The 22,626-nt window shown below is 42.0% G+C and overlaps 2 protein-coding genes across 7 annotated transcripts in view; both read left to right on the top strand.

The window, feature by feature from the left end:
• The window catches only part of LOC146550228 (forkhead box protein J3-like), a 67,294-nt gene extending 55,042 nt beyond the window's left edge, over nucleotides 1-12,252 (top strand). For 3 of the 6 annotated variants that reach the window (XM_085260065.1, XM_085260067.1, XM_085260066.1), the window contains exons 9-13: nucleotides 343-600; nucleotides 3,083-3,184; nucleotides 7,881-8,153; nucleotides 8,868-8,996; nucleotides 10,456-12,252. In XM_085260065.1, coding sequence (XP_085116191.1) covers nucleotides 343-600; nucleotides 3,083-3,184; nucleotides 7,881-8,153; nucleotides 8,868-8,996; nucleotides 10,456-10,574 — 881 coding nt within the window. In that variant the 3' untranslated portion in view covers nucleotides 10,575-12,252. The remainder of the gene's footprint in view (nucleotides 1-342; nucleotides 601-3,082; nucleotides 3,185-7,880; nucleotides 8,154-8,867; nucleotides 8,997-10,455) is intronic. The other 3 variants (XM_085260069.1, XM_085260068.1, XM_085260070.1) reach the window with 3 other exon arrangements.
• A 1,146-nt stretch (nucleotides 12,253-13,398) lies between these two features.
• On the top strand, nucleotides 13,399-22,598 carry pdpn (podoplanin). Its single transcript, XM_085259744.1, has 4 exons — nucleotides 13,399-14,005; nucleotides 20,763-21,224; nucleotides 21,339-21,447; nucleotides 22,430-22,598. The coding sequence occupies exons 1-4, from the start codon at nucleotides 13,399-13,401 to the stop codon at nucleotides 22,434-22,436; spliced, it is 1,185 nt and encodes a 394-aa protein (XP_085115870.1). The 3' UTR covers nucleotides 22,437-22,598.
• Nucleotides 22,599-22,626: the final 28 nt, after the last annotated feature.

Genomic DNA, 22,626 nt, shown 5'->3' on the forward strand with positions numbered 1-22,626 from the left:
TTCCTTTGGTGGTATTGCGATGTATAAGACATATTCCTGCTACTGAGAATCCATAGCAGTGGTTGTGCATGTGTGATTGAATAGGAGGCTAATAGCTGTGGGTGACATACCAAGGCATGTAGGTGGTTTAAACAATTGACTGACAATAATTTAGAAATGGCAACGTGAAAGTAATCCACATCCACTTTAAAATGAGTTCAAGAGAGCAAATCTGAACATGTTGTTGAAGGAGAATCTTTGGCTTTATTTGGTTGAGCTGTTATAGTGGAAAAAAGGTGTCTTCTCCATCATTTTTGCCCCATTTTTTAAAGTTTCATGTGTCTTTATGTTTTTTTCCCCAAGCAGGTTTGATGAGTATGCCCGGTGACTCGGGTCAACAGGCCCGCACCGCCTGCTCCTACCAGCACTCTCCTGGTGGGGGAAGCGGCAGCGGCCACCACCACCAACACAACCATGGCCAGACATCGCACCACCCTCACCACTCTCACGTCTCCCCTCACTCCACCCACGGTCAGCACCAACAGCACTCTGGTCACTCTCAGCAGCACTCGTCTCTCTCCCACCAGCAGAGTCACGCTGTGCAGGCCTGCCCCACAACAGGTGAGAACAGGTTTACAGACAAAGGGCATTACAGCATGTGTAGGATCTTTGGTGTCGCCTACTGGTGCACAACATCAGGAAAAACATGGGCAGACTTTAGCAACTTTCTAACAGGGATTGAATAATACTTTGCCAATCAGAGTAATAATAATAACATCAATACATCAGCTTGCACTGAACATACCAGGTCTTTAAATTTGAACGTGAAAGCTTTCTTTTAACGATAACATGAATGTTCACTAACAAAGCAACACGAGAGTCCCTTTGATTGTAGTTAATTACTCTGGGAGAGAGGTTACAAAGGCACAGATACTCATTGAGGTGAAAGGCAATTCATGTACTTTAAAAAACCCTTATCCTTAATTACCATAATTTGTTTCAAAATCACTGAATTCAGTTAATTCGGAACAAATTTGCTCAGAAACCACAGACAAAAGATGCTTTATATCCCAGTTTCCATCAACATCTGGGGAAGTTTGTGCAGACACTGCACAGGAGCAGGAACTGCTTATATGATGTGCTTAACATACACAATATAGACCTGACCACTGGTGTTTTACCTTCACAGCCCCCTCATTTAGGATATGGATAACCATAATTCTTTTTAAGATCTATTTCTGGCATTTTAGCCTTTATTGAAAGGGCAGGAAAGCAGGGGGAATGACCTGAAGCACATGGTCTCGGGTGCATTCAGACTCAGCTTCTGCAGCAGCCTTTCGGCATGAGGTCCTGCTCAACCAAGTGAGCTATGCTGGCATTGAGTATAAGCGAAATTCTTCTGGCCTGGTGAACAAGTGGTTATATTACACCAAAAGCAAACCTTCCTCACTATTACCGTTCACATTATGTTTTCCAAGAAACAGAAAACCAGTAATCTCAGCGTCCTCGCAGCAAGAAAGTTCCCCCTGCTGCCCTTGTGCCCTTGGCTTTCACCTACATCCAGAGTCATGCTTGTCAGGTTAGCTGGTGATTTTAAAGTGGCTGTAGGTACGATTGTATGCCTCTGTGTGCAGGGCGTACTCTGTGTCTTAACAGCTGGGGATTAGCTCCAGCGCCCCTTCAACCCTAAATTAGATAAACAGTTAAGAAAGAAATGGATGGCTTGATGCTTTTAGACATGGGGAAACAGGCAGTTAAAGAAATAATAAAGTTGTTTGCTTATCATTTGAAAATGGGTTTAAAATGTAAAACATGTGCAACAGTAAAAGAAAAATAAAATCAAAATATGTTTCTTTTTATCTGGCGTGACTGTGATTAGCAGTGGGGGAGACTACCTTCAGGGTTGAAATGACAAAATTATGAAAATATTGTCCGGTGTTCTTTTCATTCCGATGCCGCTGTAGAAGAGAAGACCTCCTATTACCGAGACTTTCACTTTGAAAGCCCCAATGCTATTTCTCCAGTTTCTCTGCTTTTCTAATTCTCCTGAAAAGACCATACAAAGCTCAAAGTATAGCTTCACATATATAGGCGCACCAAAACACTGATTCAACATTGCGATTTCCAAGGCCACATTGGTGTAACTGCAGTTCACCTAACACGTCAGAATGGCACATCTGTGTACGCGGGCATTGGATTTGTATTGTATTCTTTCCTCTATAAGGTCCCAGAGTGTTTGATTTTTATGAGGCTGAGCTGATACAAACAGGCTTCTCCAAATCTTCACGAGGCTTTTCCTACTCATATTCCCAGTCTTTGTGTGTTTTTTTTCTCTTCGTGTCTCTGCAAGAGAGCTCTCAGGCCAGTGGAAAAGCCTATTTAGACATTATTTATCTAGGTTAGTATTCCCCACAACCAAGCTGAGGATGAATGAAAGCAACCTCTCTGTCTTTGATCCACGGCCTGAGAATGTATTGTTGTTTGGGTTGTGGTGGTGAAGGCGCTGAAAAGAATCTTCTTTCTTTTGCCTCACAAGCAAAGCTATGACTGGATTTTGTTGTCTTTCTTTTTGTGTGTAAACTCATGCCACCTTGTGGCTGTTTGCAGAACAGACAGATCTTTTTAAAGTGAATTAGTTTACCAGTTTGGGATCATCTAACAGTGTTGTGTTCTTCAGTATCACTGCAGATAACCAATGCTGTTTTATATCTGGGAGAAATCTTTTGAAACACGCAATTTAAAGACACCATGTTTGGTTTATTTTGAAAAAATTTTTTATATTTTATCTATTAGATGTTTTAATTCTGAATTTGATTCCTTTTTTATTTTACAATGCGATGCTCCAGGGTAAGAATAGTGCCACCTTGCAAAGTCAGTTCAGAAAAGTTAAAAAAGACATGCATGTTAAATGACATTAATATGGGACATTATTCTGATTCTTACCCTCGTTGCTTCGTGTGAAAATCCTTTGTTTTTTCCAGGTTGTCTTTTGCAACATTTGGAAAAATGTTTCTTTAAAGAGATGTTTGTGTGTGTGTGTGTGTGTGTGTGTGTGTGTGTGTGTGTGTGTGTGTGTGTGTGTGTGTGTGTGTGTGTGTGTCAGTCATGTCATCAGACTGGTACCCCAACCTGGACTGGCTGAAGGAGAGCTGCCGCATCGCTACCAGCTATAACTGGGCTGACGTAGACCTCTCCCCATTCCAAGGTAACGCAAACACACAACTGCCATCAGTGTGGACAAATGAAATGAACACTGATAAAGCTGTCTACCGCGGCCCGCCTAAACACGGGGAAAATTGATAAAATGCGTATCATGTCGATCAGCTGCTTTGATTAAACCATTGTGATTCCTCTCTGTGCTTTCATATGCACTCGCCCTGAGGCTCAGTGTTATAATATCCAGTGTGGTAATAGTACTGCCCTAATAAAAGTCATTATCCTGCATCTGAGAGGTTCCCACTCTTATTCTCTCACACACGCACACACACACACACACATAGACACACACAAGCTGTCTCGCTCCCTCCCAATTGTATGATGTGAATAATCCAATTAGGTCCCGGCTCAGTAACAGCCTCTTATCACGGTCAGCGCACAAAGCCGGCAACATCCACACGCGATTGATGACGACGGCTGGTCCTGTAGCTCACAGACCGCTGCTGTCTCTCTCTCTCTCTCTCTACTTCTGCAACGCTTGACCTCTCTCACACCGCCGTAATGCCATCCTCTACTCTCTCTGGCTCATCTCCAAACAGCAGGGACCGAGCCTCTTGTCTCTGTTGGCGCCACATACGAGCCATACAAATGTGTTTTTGGGCAAAATATCCGTCTTCACGTTTGAAAAATGGAAGCTTGAGCTTGTCTTATTTTGGAAGCGGTAAATACCAGAGGAGGTGATTTCAGTTCAGCGTCTTCTGCGTTGTTTTAAATGTGAACAGGCATCCCGTCAGAACAAAAGACGGTTTGTAGTTTCAAGGTTTTGAAACTTACGGTGACAGTAAACCGTAGTGAGATTCTTGTGCTGGATGTGTCCTCACGGTGATGGATGATAAATAATTTATTTCTTATTCAACCCGTGATTTGCTGACGGTGGTAAGAAAAAGTTCTGCAGAAGTTGTCTGGGAAAAGTCATGAAGGAGTGCATGTTTTTTTGCTGTAATGTTTAGCATGTAGAGTGACACATATTAAGGAGAAATATCACAAAAAATGATATGTTAACTACAATTTTTGATGCTGCAAATGATATATTTAGAAGGGGGAAAATACAGGGCGGGCCATTTATATGGATACACCGTAATAACATGGGAGTGGTTGATGATATTAAAGTCCTGTTTGTGGCACATTAGTATATGTGAGGGGACAAACTCCTCAAGATGGGTGGTGACCATGGTGGCCATTTAGAAGTCGTCCATCTTGGATACAACTTTTGTTTTTTCAATAGGAAGAGCGCCATGTGACACATCAAACTTATTGGTAATGTCACAAGAAAAACAATGGTGTGCTTGGTTTCAACGTAACTTTATTCTTTCATGAGTTATTTACAAGTTTCTGACCACCTATAAAATGTGTTCAATGTGCTGCCCATTGTGTTGGATTGTCAATGCAACCCTCTTCTCCCACTCTTCACACACTGATAGCAACACCGCAGGAGAAATGCCAGCACAGGCATCCAGTATCCGTAGTTTCAGGTGCTGCACATCTCGTATCTTCACACCATAGACAATTGCCTTTAGATGACCCCAAAGATAAAAGTCTAAGGGGGTCAGATCGGGAGACCTTGGGGGCCATTCAACTGGCCCACGACGACCAATCCACTTTCCAGGAAACTGTTCATCTAGGAATGCTCGGACCTGGCACCCATAATGTGGTGGTGCACCATCTTGCTGGAAAAACTCAGGGAACGTGCCAGCTTCAGTGCATAAAGAGGGAAACATGATCATGTAGCAATTTCAAATATCCAGTGGCCTTGAGGTTTCCATTGATGAAGAATGGACCCACTATCGTTGTACCCCATATACCACACTAAACCATCACTTTTGTTGTTCCAACAGTCTTGGAGGGATCCATCCAATGTGGGTTAGTGTCAGACCAGTAGCAGTGGTTTTGTTTGTTAACTTCACCATTCACATAAAAGTTTGCCTCATCACTGAACAAAGTCTTCTGCGTGAACTGAGGGTCCTGTTCCAATTTTTGTTTTGCCCATTCTGCAAATTCTGTGCGCCGATCTGGGTCATCCTCGTTGAGATGCTGCAGTAGCTGGAGTTTGTAAGGGTGCCATTTGTGAGTAGCTAATATCCGCCGAAGGGATGTTCGACTAATGCCACTCACCAGTGACATGCGGCGAGTGCTACGCTGTGGGCTCTTGCTGAATGAAGCTAGGACAGCCACTGATGTTTCTTCATTAGTGACAGTTTTCTTGCGTCCACATTTTGGCAAATCCAACACTAAACCAGTTTCATGAAACTTAGCAAGCAGTTTGCTAACTGTAGCATGGGAGATGGGTGGTCTAGTAGGGTGTCTTCCATTAAAATCTGCTGCAATGACCCGGTTACTGCGTTCACCAGATATCAACACAATTTCGATCTGCTCCTCACGTGTTAACCTCTTCGACATGTCAATGGCTGTGAACAAAGAGAAACTTGTAAATAACTCATGAAAGAATAAAGTTACGTTGAAACCAAGCACACCATTGTTTTTCTTATGACATTACCAATAAGTTTGATGTGTCACATGGCCCTTTTCCTATTGAAAAAACAAAAGTTGTATCCAAGATGGCCGACTTCTAAATGACCACCATCACCACCCATCTTGAGGAGTTTGCCCCCTCACATATACAAATGTGCCACAAACAGGACTTTAATATCACCAACCATTCCCATTTTATTACGGTGTATCCATATAAATGGCCCACCCTGTACATTTTGCTCAATATAATTAGCGAGTCTAAAGGAAACTTGTAACTTATTTTGTGGTCACGAATTTACATCTAATTTTAAAACACTGTTACGATTCTGCAAATACCAAATTTCCTATTTTCAGAATTTAAAATGTCACAATCTACAGTGATGAAACTCGATTGCATTAAATGATGAAGCTACAAGGATGTCTGAGATACTGAAGCAAGAATTATTAAAGAATTGACATTTTGTACGCAGTTAAATCAGCTGATGAAACTATTAAAAATACATTTGTATTTTTTCCCAGCAGTGACTTAGTGGTGTCCACACCTTTAAATCATAGACTCATTAATATCCTCCCATAAGCATCCACATGTATTTATTTATCAGTGTTTTAGTCCACATAAATATTAAATAATGTATTTGGTGAATAAATCAAAGGCTTCTGACACAGTTGTAAAAATGTACTTCTAAAGCTTTTAAGGCTTAAGGGGAACAGTATCATAGCCGGTATACACTGATCAGGTCTAACTTTATGACCTTCACTACCCACATGCATCAGTGAGCTTTGGCCACCAATGACCCTGTCGCTGGTTCACCTTGGACCCCTTTGATAGATACTGACCACTGCAGACCAGGAACACTCCACAAGAGCTGCAGTGTTGGAGAAAATCTGACGCATGTCAAACTCACTCAAATCCTTACATGTGCCCATTTTTCCTTCTAACACATCAACTTTGAGGACAAAATGTTCACTTGCTCCCTGATATCTCCCACCCACTAACAGTGGGTTAGTGATGATGAAGAAAGAATGAGTGTAACCTCCCCTGTCAGTGGTGTATATGGTAAATGGCCTGTATTTGTATAGCGCTTTACTTAGTCCCTATGGACCCCAAAACACTTTACACTACATTCAGTCATCCACCCATTCACACACACATTCACACACTTGTGATGGCAAGCTACATTGTAGCCACAGCTGCCCTGGGGCACACTTACAGAGGGTTAGGGACACTTGTACCACCAGGCCCTCTGACCACCACCAGTAGGCAACAGGTGAAGTGTCTTGCCCAAGGACCCAATGACTGAGACTGTCGGAGCCGGGGCTCGTACCAGCACCCTTCCGATTACAAGACGAACTGCCAACTCTTGAGCCACAATCGCCCTATATGAAAGGTGTGATCACCCCTGCAAGATCAATTTCTTGTGCATCTCTACCGACGCTTCTTCTTCTTCTTTTGGATTACTCCATAGAAGTCCCGTTATGAACCCTGTACCTGTGCCTCTGTGATGATCCGGTGTGTCAGGCTGGAAATCCTTTGACTTTTTTTTTTATTCATGCAAAATTTGAAAACGCATGCTGTGATTTTTTTTTTCCTGCAGGTGCGACTACAATTGAGCCTGTATGTTCATTCTATAAACATATTCCTAATTTATTAGATAAAACACCAAGGGAATTACACTACATCACAAAAAAATACAATTTACTCGATTTGATAAGCACTGATGCATGCCTGATGTTTAAAATTATTCATTAGTCAATCACCACCCACTTAGAGGATGTCGGGTATTTCTTGGCAGTGGAAGTGCTGCTAAGAAGAAAGCATCTATTAGAGAACAGCAACGTTTGGTCTGCTTTTTCAGTAAAGTAGTGAAGGAAGTGAAATTTTTGTACCCACAGAAATGAGAGACTCATTTTTGCCGTGTTTAAAAAAAATCACAGAAACCAGTGCTGGCCTTGCATCCTTTATATTTAGCATATTGATTTAATTTAATAATAGGTTTTCTCTTATATCGCTTCTTTTTCTGTTTTTTCTTTGTTTGTTTTTTTCCTGTCTGGCAGAACAAGCTGAACAAATGCAAATTAACAACTCGTGCATTAATTTACCTGTAAAAAAACAAATCAAAACAATAAAATAAAGTACATGAAACGATGTCACATCTTGAAGCAGTAAAAGCTCTGGTGCGTGGCAGTCACAGCACTTTGCTTCCTCTCTCTGTCAGGTCTGAAGGAGAGCATGCGACAGGCGGAGCTCAGCAACTGGTCTCTTGATGCTGCCCAGATGGCTGACCTGTGTTCCTCCATTAACCAATTCTTCATGGCGACGGGGGTCATCCCCCCTCAGGGCGCCACCCACCCACAACCTCAGGTCCAACATCCAGCGCCGCCGTCTGCTCCTCAGCACCCGGCTCAGCCGCACGGGGCCATGCATCCAAAGCCCAGCCATCACAATCAGCATGGGCAACACAACCCACATAATCAACACATCAGCACAGGTCAGTCTGCCGGGCCAAGGATCCTGTACTATAAGGATAGCAGTATATTAGATTGTTGCATCTGGGACCAGAGGCTGAGATTTCTGCTAGTAACCAGCTTAGACCTGGAAAGTCAGCTGCTTTATATGTGCACAGGGCTTTACACACATGCACACATGGCAGCATCGTACTCTGGACTGCTGTTCTGTTATTTAATTATTAACACCGCAGTATCCTGTTAAAAAAAACAAACATTACAATAAAATGCTGTTATTTATTTTTATCTGGTGACTCCACTCATGTGTCAGAAGAAAAGAAAAGCGTGAAAAAGAAAGTATGTTAACTTAAAATAACATATGGAACCCCAAAAAACTCTCCATTAGCAAAATAATGGTTCCTGCTGTTAGTTGACGGGATGGAGGCAGGAGCTCAGCTGACTGCCAGTCTCTCCGCTCGCTGTGTCATTGTTGGCTCGTTGTCTATTTACAGCAAAATTATGGAGTCTGTCAGTTTAATGGCAACTGAAGTAAAGATATGAAGATGGGGGAATATTTCACCAGAGGGAAATCCACTGAGTGGCAGCAGAATCTATTGGATTTCTCTGGCTTAGCATAAAACGACAATAAAATTGTGTGCACCCATGATAACAGCTTGTGTTCTGCAAAGATGAGTAGTGTGAAAGCCGGGATACTAATCTGACAGTTAGTCATTGCCCTTTTGTCTATTCTCCCACAGGGAACATGTACATGGACTCGAGACAAAACCTTTCTTCTCTGATGGGCCCACCAGGATATCCTCACATGCCTCCCATGAGCAACACTGCTCCCACCATGACAGGTGACTCTCCCATCGCTCTCTTAACAGGTCAGGAGGAGCCTGGAGAAATACATGGTGTATATGGAGGCTTACACAGAGGCTGTGTGTGTGTGTGTGTGTGTGTGTGTGTGTGTGTGTGTGTGTGTGTGTGTGTGAGCAAGAGAGAGATAGAGATTTTTGGCAATAGCACACTTTAAACTGGATAACACACTTCTGATTGATTAAATAGGGAAGCTTGAACTAAAGTTAAATGTTGTATTTCTCTTCATAAAGTTAGGAGATAGAATTAAAAATCCGCCAATCACAGATCAGCAACTCAACACAACCTGCTGAAGTTTAAACTGAGCACCAGAAATGGAGGCGAACGGTGATTTAGGTGACTTTGGATGTGGCGTGGTTGTCGATGAGGATCTCCTGATCTTTTTGGATGTTCCCATGAAACCATCTTGAGAGTTTACAGAGGATGGTCTGAAAAAGAAAAAAATATCCAGTGAGCTCTGTCTATCCCTTGGTCACACCAGAGGTCAGAGGAGAATGGTCCGACTGCTTCAAGCTGATAGGAAGGCAACAGTAACTTAAATAACCACTCGGTACAACCAAGTTTTCCATCTCTGAGGGCGCAGCAAGAGATGACCACAGCAGTTCCCATTCCTATACGTCCTACAATGAGTTTTTTTCTGGAACAGTTGGATGGTCAAAATCGATCCATCCTGCCTTGTATCAGTGGTAGGGGCTGGTGGTGATGGAGTGCATTAGTGTTCAGGATATTTTATTGGCATACTTTGTGAATCTTAGCAACAAGTGAGCATTATTTTATCACCATAGTCTTCCTAACTGATTTCTTGAATGCGACCATGAGCTCACTGTACTTAAACGGATGTGCAGCTGCAGGATTTGAAGCAACTGTATGATGCTGTCTTGTCACTTTGGACCAGAATCTATGAGGAATGTTTTCAGCACCTTGTTGAGTCCATGCCATAAAGAATTAAGCCAGCTCTGAAGGCAGAAGGTGGTCTAACCGAGTACTAATGAAGTGAACCAGTAGAAAAACTAGTATAAATTTTCTTTAATTCCCCAGAAAATGATCGATTTGTAGCTCAGAATATTGTTGTGAAGGCACTTAATGCAGCACAGTGCTGCCACATACTGAAGTATCTCGTCATAAAGTTGCATCAACACCTCTCTGATACATTAATTTTATAATTTTCTTAAGATACACTGAGCGTTTTTATAGTATCCAATATGCATTTTAGTTTCAAAGTAACCATTAAAATTCATTGCAGTGACTCACTAATATGAGTCACCATGTCATGATCACCTGTTATTTAGGGCACTTTAAGACGTGGTGTAATGTGCTGACAGTATATTTCTCTGTTTTTGACTTTTTCTTGTTTTTCCTATATTTTAGCTGTGTTTTAGACACTTTTAGTTTCAGCTGTTCTTTGTCCTACTCACATATTTAAAAAGAAATAATTCAGATGTAATTATCATCTTCTTATACATCCAGGTCATCACAGCCAGCTGAGCCAGCAACAACACACGCTGCCTCCGGGACACTTTCAGGTGAGGCGCATGCTCGCTGCCGACGACATCCAGGATGATTTTGACTGGGACTCCATCGTCTAGACTGAGCCGTCAGTCAAAGGGAGCGACGAAGGAAAAGACTTGAAATTAATAAGGAGATGCAGGCAAAGTGTGATGATAGTGACATAAGGTACGAAACTGACTGACCTGCTCCTTTCACCTGTGTAACAAAACAGAAGACAATCCAACAGAAAACAAGATGGGAAGTGATTTTTCTAAACACGCTGGCCTTTTTTTTTCTGATAAAAGTGGTCTATTAAATCTAAAGACAATCATGGAAAAATGGAGATGGGACAGACTGAGACTGTGTCGAACGAAGCCAAGACATAAACACGTTTCGTCCAAAGCGACAACGCTCCGAATTGTCTCTCGTTGTGTCCCCGTTGTGCCAACAGGGTTGCAAGTCGCCAAAGTGTTGTCAGTTCTTCTTTGAATTGCTTTCTTTCTCTTAAATGTGCATCCCGCTGCAGCTCGTGTCCCGTGATCTACAACGTTTCCCAGCCTGTGACTGGAATGAACAAAAAAGATGTCCTCTCCCCAAACTGTCTTAAGAAAACCATCAAATTTGTTTTATTTTTTGCACACACTGAGCAAATCCAGACATTTCATCCTTTCTTCACTGTAGCATTGCTTTGCTCGTTGTTACTTTACATATGTGGTGAGAAGGATAATAGTTTGGGGACAAAATTAAGGACGTTTCAACCTAAATCAAGAGTCGGGGCACCACCTGCTGGTTAAAACAGGTATTTTTAGCTTCTATCCATCTATCACAAATTGTTCCTCCTCTATCTTTTTTCTGTCATACAGGACACTAGCTGTAAATTTCTTCTGCCTATTTTATCGCAAACTTGTCATCAGTATGCGCTTTCAACAGCAGGTTAGTGTGTCATGTTCTCAGGGTGTTATGTCCACATATGTCTTCACACCTCTGCCCTTTACATCTCCTAAATGTGAGGTTAACTGTGTGTCGTGTTGTGCTGTCAGTGTTCAAATCCTGTTGGCTAAATGTTAGCGTTGCCCAGGACTCTGGTCAAATGGATAAAAGTCTTCATTTGTCAGCTGTAATAAGCTGAGTAACAGAATGAGCCTTTTAGTAGAGCCAATATACGTCACTGATCAAAAAGAAAATCAGACCGTCGCGTGACTCAGCATTAACTTATATAGTTTTCAGAGATAAAACTGAAGGGGAGGCAAAAGCGCACATCATTTATGACCCTGCGGATCAGCTCGGTCTTGATTTCTAACATGCCTCATTTGGGAAAAGGCAAGCAGTTTTTTGCACAGCAACAAGTTTGATAGCATCTAGACTAAAATAAATGATAACCGGGAACATTTTAATGCTTTGTCTAAGTAAAGATCAAACAAGATGCTCAACATCATTTGTTTTGTTTTGCTTTTGTTGTTAATGTTAATTTTGTGTATGTACAGGTGTGTGTATAGTCCTCTCCAGTTTCCTTTAGCTTTATATGGCTCAAAAAAAAGAAAAGAAAGAAAACACACATGGGAAACAAGTGAATTTCATTGTATTCACACTTTAAGGTCTCCTATTTTCCACGGTGAAATATTAGACCTTAAAGTGCTTTCTTTTCTTCTTCTTTTTTCCTCTTTTGGAAGATCTCAGTGATTGTTCAGGTGGTCTAAACAAGGTAATGTTTAAAAAAAAACACAAAAAACAAGATAAATACTCTTTATTATTGCCATTAAATGCTGTATTACCGTGACCAGCATATATATATATATATATATATATATATATATATATATATATATATATATATATATATATATATATATCTTGTATGTCTGCGTGTAATTGTCCTTGTAAATAACAGTATGTCACTTCTCTGTTTGCCCTGGAAAAATGCAGACTGAAAAAAAAAAAAAAAAGGAAATGGCAAATGGAGATGGGTATTTTGTTATTTCTCTTCCAGGAGAAACATTATGTACATAGCTTGAGTATAATGTAAATAGGTGATTTAAAGAAGGTAAAAAAAACGTTGGCATTTTTGTGTGTCATAAGTAACCTGTGTATGTATGGCGGTTCAGCGGTTCAAATCTGTTTTAGTGTTTATTAAAATGTCATTGACCATTTTTACTGCAATAACCTTGCATCTGCTACCGTTATTTTATCAGCTGTTTGCATGTTTGAAATCTTGAAATAATGCTGTGTGCATGTTGCTGTGCTGTGCAGGAAGATGTGACAGTGGCTTCTGAGTTTTTAGTTTGAGCCTATTTGTGCTGTTTTGGCCCTCGCGGCTTGTTGTCCAACAGGTGTCAGCCTAGCGCCGGGCGACCGTTTGTTTGCCCTCCTCTGCATGTAAACTAGGCAGACCACCCATGCTTGCCTGCGACACACCGTCACACAGTGTTCTAACTGTATTTATGGCCTCTTTTCATTGGAAAGCGGTCCAGAAAGCGCTCTTTCCTCCCGCTGTCTATCAGCCACCCATGTACACTGCCACTTTCTTTATAAATAGAGCAAAACTGATGTTTTAGAAGATCAGCACAAATGAATTCCAGGTGTTTGCTCATATTTACTTAAATCCTGTTAAATATTTGACAGGTAGTATCTAGTCAATCCAAAGATTTTGCTCCTAACTCCTGTGATTAAGGATTATTTGAAACAACCCAAACCTTTGTTTACATCTCTTCCATTCATTCATGTGGAAAGTTTGTTGCTTTAGCTTTCTAATTGTAAAAGACAGCCGGTTGCAGTTTAGTGTGCCTGTCTTGTCTAGATAAATAAGTGTGTATTTATCTGTATCACCTAGTGCATGTGTTGGCATGTGTGAGTGTGTGCATGCTGCTGATATCGCAGGGTTTGCAAACAGGAGTACTGCTGGCTGTGGACCAAGAGGAGGTTTACATGGGGCTGGGCCACGAGGGCTCAAACCACCTTACTGCCCCTATCCAGACACCCTCCTCCCAATCCAACCTGCCCCTTGCTCCTCAGCCCGCCCAGCCCACCGCCACCACAACCAGTACCAGCACCCCTCCTCCACTCTCAGCCACTCACATGCACCCTCTTTTCTCTCTCCTTCCTGCCGTGTGCCATTCCTCCCTCTCTCTCTCTCTCTCTCTGCACTCACCCAAAGTGGCCAGATCTCTCCTCTCTTTCTCTTGTCCTGTCTGCATCCCTCCACCACTCTTTCTTTCTCTTCCTCCACGCCGACCAGCCCGAGTCTGTTCACATTCACCTCCACAAGTTGAAAGGATCTCAACCCACCGCTTTCCCAAACTTCCTCCGGCCAAAGACTTTATTTTCATTCTTGACCTTTTTTGGATCCCTCAACATTTTACTACCGTAGACGCCGGTTGGTGTGTGTTAGGTCTCCGGTGTTGTGCCCCTGGGGACGTCTCTGTGGGTTTTGACTGGCGAGAAGAGCGGAGAAGAGGTTTTTTTGACACAATGAAAGTTCAGCTGCTGCTCCTGTCGGCCCTTGTTGGCCTTTTGTGCGCCTTCACAAGTGCAAGTAAGTGAACTCTCAGCTATCACCATCCTACTGTTAGCACACTATGTCCTCTCTCTCTCCCTCTGCCTCCATGTGCCCTCACCACACTTCTCTTTGTCTGCTTTAATCCCTGCCGATTGAACAATAACACTTTGCAGGCTGGATTCATAAGGGGGGAAATGGTCCAGGTTTCATTTGTATTCATTAATAAGTTAATGCGATTGTTTGTTTACACGCAAATACACAAGTGTTAAACACTTAAATAACTAACACTTTTTTTGTGTAATATCTAAGAATATTTCTTCTAGCATCTGCGGTTAATCCACCAAACTTGGCCAAAGATCAGTGATTGGAAAAGCGAAGGTGTTAATTTAACAAAGAGGGATCAGCTCATATGAATGCTCCGTGTTCATTTTAACAAATTACCTCATCCTGCTTTGCTGTATTTTTCCCTCGCTGTCACTGTTGTCTCCTTTTTTCTTTTTTTCTTTTTTTTTGCAAGCATGGGGGGAAAAAATATATGATGTAATAGCAAGAAGCTCTGGTGCCTCGTGTCTGTAGTTTTCTTGGCACAGCCAAAAGAGAAGAAAGCAATATCCTTTGGAAGCGTCCCAAAAACTGTGGTCATGTGCAGGGGGGGGGGGCTGTAAACTGTAACATACACCGTACATATTTATCCGAAAGCCTATCCTGTGCTTCCTCTCGTTTTACTCCTGATTCTCCTATTTCTCTCTTGCTGCACTTGATTTTGTTTTCTCCTTTTTCCCTCTGTTTTTCTTCTCCCCCCTTCATCTGTGCTTTGTCTCCAGTCGCTCTCACAGCATGTATCATTTAACTTTCTGTCTTTCTTTGCCTTGCTTTCTTCTTTTGCCTTGACCAGCCACTCTCTGCCCAGTAGTTGTGGCTGAAGCCCGAGGAAAGTGCAGGGCAGGGCAGGGCCGTTTTGTGTCTATGTGGGTGTATTAATAGTGGGAGGCTCTATATTTAAGAGGGTCATATGGATGAGAGAGGAGCAAGAGACGTGATGAACTTTGAGAGCTGCCCCACCCTCTTTTACCCGTGTGTTGTTAGCATGTACAGCACACCAGCCCTTGGCATTTACCCATCTTTGGTGGGGTTGCAAACTTTACCACTTAAAATAACCCCTTCCTTCTCCACCCCCCAACCACCACCGTCTCTTAACAGCCCTTCAGCTTTCTCAAGCTCTCTCTCGTCCAGGTTCATGAGTGTAACCCTCAGATTTGGGGGAACACAGGATGCACAAAAAGCGATGGGTCTATTGTTACACGACAAGCTTTTCCTGGTCTGTGTGTCTCTCCCGTTTTATGGCGGGGTTTGCTTTTTTAACTGAGGAAGAAACTGCTGAAGTTTTCAGAAAGTCTTCCCTGTTCTTGTTAAGAATACAAAGGAAATCAGTCATTCCCCACTCATACCTCACAAATGGAGCCTTTCTAACTCCCATCTCCATCCTGTACAATCATCCACCACCGCCCTCTCGCTGCTACTCCCCCCGCCCCTCCCCTCGTCTCCTTCTTATGAGTTTTGTCTGCAGTTGCTTGGCCAGTAACATCCCATTCACATCTGGCCGCCAAAGGAAGAGGTTAATGCCCTTTGTCCGAGCCCGCTTGAAGAAATGACCCAAATGTTGCGCTCCTGTTCCAAGTATGAGACACACGCGCGTAAGGAAAGACCACGAGGTCCGAGGACTTCTCACACCAACTGAATCTAATTAGGAGAAGAAAAAATGTAAAAATAAAAATGTAAAAATAAATAAATAAATAAATAAAATACTTCCATACTTCCAAAAATTTCCCTAAGGAGAAAGATTCATCTGTTTAAGGAAAGGGGAGGTGGAGACTGTTTTATCCCAGACCAAGCCCTTATCCTGACGAAACTGAGACAGTAGCAGCTCCAAAAAGATTAGAAAAAACACCAAGATTTATGTGCACATCCTCAACAAGTAAAAAGGCACAAATGCCAGCCTTGCACTTCCTCTGTGAGACATGGAAAACATGAGAAAGGAAATGCAAGCCTGGATGTTCAGCATGATAATGCACCGTAACTTGTTTATTTGTGTTCCCTTCGTTTAACATCACGCCTGTTCCGGTTCATTGTGCTGTGGCAATGTAGTGAGAAACTGTAATGCCCGAGATTAAAGGCCAACTTGATGTAGTGCCAATTTCTGCCCCTGGTGATAGAGTCCAGATGGGACCTGCTGCATGTCTTTTTTATCTGAGTTAGAGTGGGAGGAGAAAAACACGAGTGGCTATAAAATGAATGTGGACACACATTCAACGCACATTGTGTTGCATCTGCGATAAGGCCGGCTGAGAATATTCCACTCTTGCTTCAAAAAGTCCTCAGCGTGCACTGCATGGCACGGCCCGGTGTTTTTAGAGATGACTCCCACTAGTTTCGCAGGGGAGTGTACGTCATGTGACATCTCATGTTGGTGTGGTGAGATGGGGAGGGCGTCTGTATCGCTCACACTTTACTCCCTAAACACCACGAAAAACATTCCTGAGATTCGAAGATGAACACACTCCCTCACATCTCGTGCACTGATCTTTTCTGTCCCACACAGGAGTGTGAATTAGCAACTTACGTGCACACACACACACACACACACACACACACACACACACACACGTGCATACAGGGGGCTTAAGTGACAGCTAATTGTGATAATAATGAATGGAAGCCTGTACTCCCACCTTTGCTGTCTCTGGCTGTATATTATTGTGTCCCTCCATCACTCTTTTGTTTTTTCGCTTTAATTTATATCAGAAAGGAGTGAACTTCCTCCCTCCATTTCTTTCTCACCTCATTTTGCCCAATTCCTTTACAGCTTTTCACTCAGCCCTTTTCTTCACCTCGCCCTCCCTGTCCTGTTTTTTATTTTCTGCGTCACTTACAGTTTTTTAGGGGAAATTGTGGGAACAAAATATCATGGTGGACCAAAATAATTTATTAAGCTTATGTTTTACTAAGTAATAATTGTGTTTATTTTTTTTTACTCTAAGTTAACCCTTTAATGCACAAGTTCACATACATGCACACAAACATGAATGAAGGTTTTCGGGGCGCTGGATGATGTTTCAAGCATGCTTGACATGAAAACCGATGCAATGATGAAGAAGGTTTGAAAAGAAAAGAAAACTGCTTCCAAAAAAAGTTTAGTTATTTAATGAAAACTAAGTGGAGTTATTTTTTTTTTACCTTAAAATTTAAATTATATATAGATTGAATAAATATCCTTAGTGTAACTCTTTGTCAGTTTGGTAAAATTTGTTATTACAGCTTGCCTGATGAGGGGCTGATGGAGGTGTTTTTCGAGGGTTTGGATGTTTACAAGACTGTGAGTCAACTGCTTAAAGTAATACCTATAATGATTTGCAGAAACTCTGCCACTGGCATATGCCCTCCACGCAACAATAAAAACCGACTAAAACTGACCCTGAAAGTAATAAAAATGAAACTAAAGGTAAACATGTTCAGAATGATAAACACTGAACTGAAATAAGAAGAGCAGCTCTGGAAACTAACTGAAACGTAACTAAATTAAAAAGGAAAAAAAAAAGTCAAAATTAAATCAAACACTGAAACTCGCGAGAAAAAGCAAAGCATCCAACTTTGCAGTCATCGACTGAGTCAGACTAAAACTAGTTGTAGAAACTGTAGCAGCGTCAGGCTTCCTGTTCTAGGTCTGTCCATTTGCCCACTGAGGATGAACACAAGCTCACCTATGTGTTGCACACACGCAATACATCTTGCTATAAGCGGACACACCATGTTCACAGTGAAATCAAGCACTCTAGACGGGACACGGGGTGCTCCCTGGCGTCTCACTTTTGAAACATGCCATTCCCTCAAAGCTCCCCCTCCACCCTTGCTGCTTTCTCTCCCCCCTTCTCTTTCTCTCCAAGGATTCAGCCTTCTCAGCGGTTTCATCAGCAACAAACCTATCCTCAGGGAGTCTGGTTTATGAAGACGACGATAGTGAAGAAGTAGATTAAAAGGAGAGGAGGGGGGAGTGTATGTAAGCCGTTAAAAGTCACTGTGTTACTCACTAATGCAGCTGCATTAACCCAGAAGGGCTAGCACGGTGGGGAGGAAATACTACTCAGAGCTAATTGTGGGAACTGTACACATAATGAAACAATTGGTAGTGGAGAATGAGGGAGTGATTACACGTAGCACAGAGCCACGCTCAGTGGAGCACAGACCATTTTATCATCGCTTACAGACGTTCCAAACAAACAGTCTGAGTCGCCATTAGTAAACCCCTTTCTCAATAGTCTTCCTCAGTGGGAACAAATGTTTTGTTATATTTACCCCCGCCTGTTGCTAATGAACACACCAGGCAGCACAGTGCTGCACCGGTTGGTAGACTAACCCCAGCCATTCAAGAGTTATTTTTACCCTGGGTAAAGCATTCTCTATTATTTCAGGTATTTAGAAGAACTGGACAAAAACGGAGCTGGAGAGAGCATGATGTCAGGAGCTAAGTTTGGAAGACTCGCACAGAAGCTCATTTTTGCTCTCTGCAGTAAGGAGGCTTTGTGCGATGAATAGCTTTTAATCGGGGGGTTTTTTTCCAAAGAAAAAGGCGCAACTTCAGGCCAGCAGCTTGTCAGTGGAAAGTTAGGCGCAGACTGTAATTTTGGTGCCACGCTGAAATCTACCTCCTTAATTTTGAAACGGTGCTGTCCAGGCTAGAGTTTCATTTGTGGCTGGGAGGATGTTGAACGTGGGGAGATGGAGCTCTGGTTATTGGTGGGAAATGATCATGTTGAGCCCAGGCCGGCTCGTGGTCCAGACCCTCATGAAAGAGGCAAAATAAACGCTAAATACATGTTTTTTACAGATGGGACAAAATAAGAGACTACCATGACACAGATGGTCTTCTGAGCTCTGACAAAGTGCGTTTTAGATATTAAACATCAGTCAAGAAAACATATGAAACTACAGAAATACAAATGAACTCAGATGTTTTAAACTGCATATCGTCTTCTTTTTTTTAACCTTTTCAAAGAAACTTTCATGCTTTCTCCCTGTGACCCCACCCTCCTGTGACTGCACGGATTAAGTGTCTGATGGTTAACAAGCCTGTGTAAGCTCTGCTTACACATGCGGCAGTGGCTCCCTCCACAGGAAATAAGTCAGAGCATGTGGCATGCAAGTTCGCAAACACGAGGCCCTGAAGACCGGATAGAGGGATGGGGAGGGGGAACAGAGGGAGGATGCATATTATATGAAGTCAATGGGTGGGGTGTGCATGCTGATACAGTGCTGATGATGGGAGAACCTGTATGAGACAGACGAGGAGTGTGAGAAGGGGGAAAGGTCAAGTAATGACATCATGTTGTGAGTGAAGCGTCTAAACATTAACGCTGTTTATTTTTCACATTTTCACCCATCCCCACAGACTGAGGCAGATCTATTGTCCATTTATTTACTGGTATTGTTATAAACTTCGCATTTTGACTCACAACGATAAAGTTCGTCATTGTCTTAGACCGGGTATTTTTTTTCTTTTTTTTAGCTAACAATGATAAAGTGAAAGGCTACAGATAGGACGATTGAACTGAAACATTGCTGAATTATGTCAAACAAGAATTTGGTTGAAACGACAATGGCCTTTCAAACTTCCACGGCATGAACATGCCAATCAACTGTGCTCTGAAGTTACAAAGAAAACAGAGCTTAAACAAACAACATTTAATGTCCACTTTTACTTGAGCTATCATCTTGCTGAGTGTTGGATATGTACTAATGCACAGGTTAATGATGAAGGTATTATAACATAGATACCGATATGTCGGTATTAGCATTTATAATCGGCCAGTAAATGAAAGCAAGTGACATGAGAAACACCCTTCAAACATGAGTGTTGATGTTGCACGGTTTGTCCATCAGAGGGCATGCCTCAACTTCCCTTTTGCGCCCCATGTTTGGTGCGCACAACCAGCTGATCCACGCAGAGCCTGTCAGAGCGTAAACGAGTAATTTACTCAACTTGCTGAAACTGTAAAACAAGATTATTTTTCAACTGAATTGTGATATTATCTTAGTAAGCACTCTTAAATAACTGCAGATAATACATGTTAGGGAAACCTGCTTATGTTTTGTGTGTGTCTTCTCAAAGAAAGAAATATTGACTGGAGTTTTTAAATGATCAAATATCAATATCAGTCTCAAAAATGTGTCAGGGTTCTTTTAAGTGCACGATCACGGTTTTAAAATCACCCGTCCTGAATATTTAATGCTAGGGTCCATCAGGCTAATACTCAGTGTTAACAAAAGCCAGATGTTTATCTGTTAGTATTCAAAGCGACATCTGTAACATGTCGTTTTTCATCACTGAAAAGTTCGTGATCAGGTGGAATTGCATTAGCAGTACAACCCCAGTACCTGGGTGCATTTTACCTAGCTGCACCAAAAACATCCTTTCTTGTTTTTCAAACTTGAACTTACTTTTAACTTAACTGGAAAAAGATATAAATAAAAAAAGAAATTAAAAAAAACCAAAATAAATTATAATTTGATGAGTTTTGAATACTGGGAGATTTTCACAGTTAAATTAAAGAAATCAGCAGAGACATCGATATCACAGGGAGAAAGCCAAAAATGACCCATCGAGAAAGCACTCTGTGATAGTGAAAAAACAAATTTTGATAGATGGAAACCTGTGACCTGGGAAGCTTGGGTTAAACAGCTTTCTGCCTTGAATGTTTGGCCTGTTTTTGATCTTATATTTCTTATTTCCTCCCCCCAGATCCAATTACAGACCCTACAGAACTTCACAATTCATCTGTGGTCATTACAGAAGGAGAAACCACACCTGGTGTTGCTCTAGAGGCTAATCCTACCACTGTTGTCACCAGTCATCCTCCATCTGTACCAACTACGGCCCATTTCGAAATTACAACACACGTTTTCAATGACCATACGAGTGTGCCTGTGCCTACAACTGAAGCCCTAGTCACTGAAACAGAAGCTCCCAATACACCTACCCAATACGCTGAATATACGTCTGAGGAGACCACATCGTCCACTGAGCAAGTACTCAGTGAGTCCCAAACAGACGACCTCACTGAGACAATGGGCCCTACTGGGACAGTGATCCCTGCTGACACAGAGGACACTGCTGAGAGAGTGGGCCCTGTTGGGACAGAAACCACTGACCTGATCATTGAGGAGGACACAGAAGGTGAGGAAAGTGTGGGAGAAAGGAGAGGTCAGTTTGAATAGATATAATGGTGACACTTAATAAGTCTAACATACACTTAATAACCATTGCTGTTTAAATATATTAACTATGGATCTAAATGCACTAACTCTCATCTAACAGAGGCCCTGAGCTCTGGACAGATTGTGGGCATTGTAGTCGGCGCCCTGCTGGCAGTGGCCGTCATCACAGCAGTGGTGATTGTTGTCTTGAAGAGGATGGGCGAATACTCGTAAGTAACTCACTACCGCATGTACATAAGCACAAAGATTAAATCCATGGCAGTGTTACATAGATGTTGGACACTGAGTCATCACTGAACCATCCAAGAATGAAGTCACATAGGAAAGAAAAGGTGACTACGAATTCTCCCAAACCAGCATTTCAATCAAAATTGTTCCTGAGCACATGTGAACACAGACGTTCCTTCCTGAAAGTAGATCAAGTCCATATGAAGTGACAGTTTTCTGTCCCCTGTGAACATATGATGATAATTACTGCTAATAATGATGGCGAATTTTTGTGTCACAGGTCTGCAAGGAACAAAAAGCCTGGCAGAAAGCAGAGTGTTATGGTCTTTGTAAAGTTTTCTATTTTACCCCTTCAGCTAATCATTTTAACCCCTCACACACCTATTTACAGCCATCTTTTTCCCAAGAGCTACTGACAAGGCTCCATAGTTGTTCCTCTGTCTGCTGACATAGAGTCCCATGCTTCTAGGTGGAAAATCCAGCATTCATGGTGACAAGTGGCCTTAAAATGAGCTTGTTTATTGACTTAGTATCGGTCTACATGGCCCATGGCCGTCAGCTAGAGGGGTTTTGTGTTAACAACTTGATTTGATCCCTAGAAACACAGGGGCTTTGTACATTAGAAACAGGGTTGCTAACCAGAGCAATCGCCATCTGTTTGTTTTTTTAATAAGTTAACCAATAATCAGATTTTCTTTAGTTATTGTACCGTTTGAAATAAAAAAAAAAACACAAAAAAACTTTTTCACAGAAATTGAAAATTGTGTATTTTTTTTTAACTCCATTCAACTTTTGAAGCTGCGTAATCTATGAATTATGCATAAAACCCAGCTTTGTTCACCATCTAATTTTACTTAACAAGTCCCCCGATGAATTAACTTTAAAATAATATAAACCCTAACTGCCAATCATATAAAAAAAATCTTTTCCATCTCTGACCGGATCTCTCTTTGTATCCCACAGACCTTGAGGAAAAAGCCTACAAAGCAGCGGGACCGTGCGAAGTTCTGGAAATTCTGAACTACTGAACTGTGACGTCATTTCTGATTATTAAAAACAAGCACGCGATGCCAGAACTAAGCAAACCTAACCAGCTCTCTGGACTGTGTTAACAAAAGCGAGGGGCGAGGGGCACGGGGTGGGGAGGGTGGGGGGTTTAT

The sequence above is a fragment of the Mchenga conophoros genome, linkage group LG20 (genome assembly GCF_057382185.1).
Source record: "Mchenga conophoros isolate Kocher_MC1m ecotype Shallow Benthic linkage group LG20, M_conophoros_male_GT1.1, whole genome shotgun sequence".
Taxonomy (NCBI): Eukaryota; Metazoa; Chordata; class Actinopteri; order Cichliformes; family Cichlidae; genus Mchenga; species Mchenga conophoros.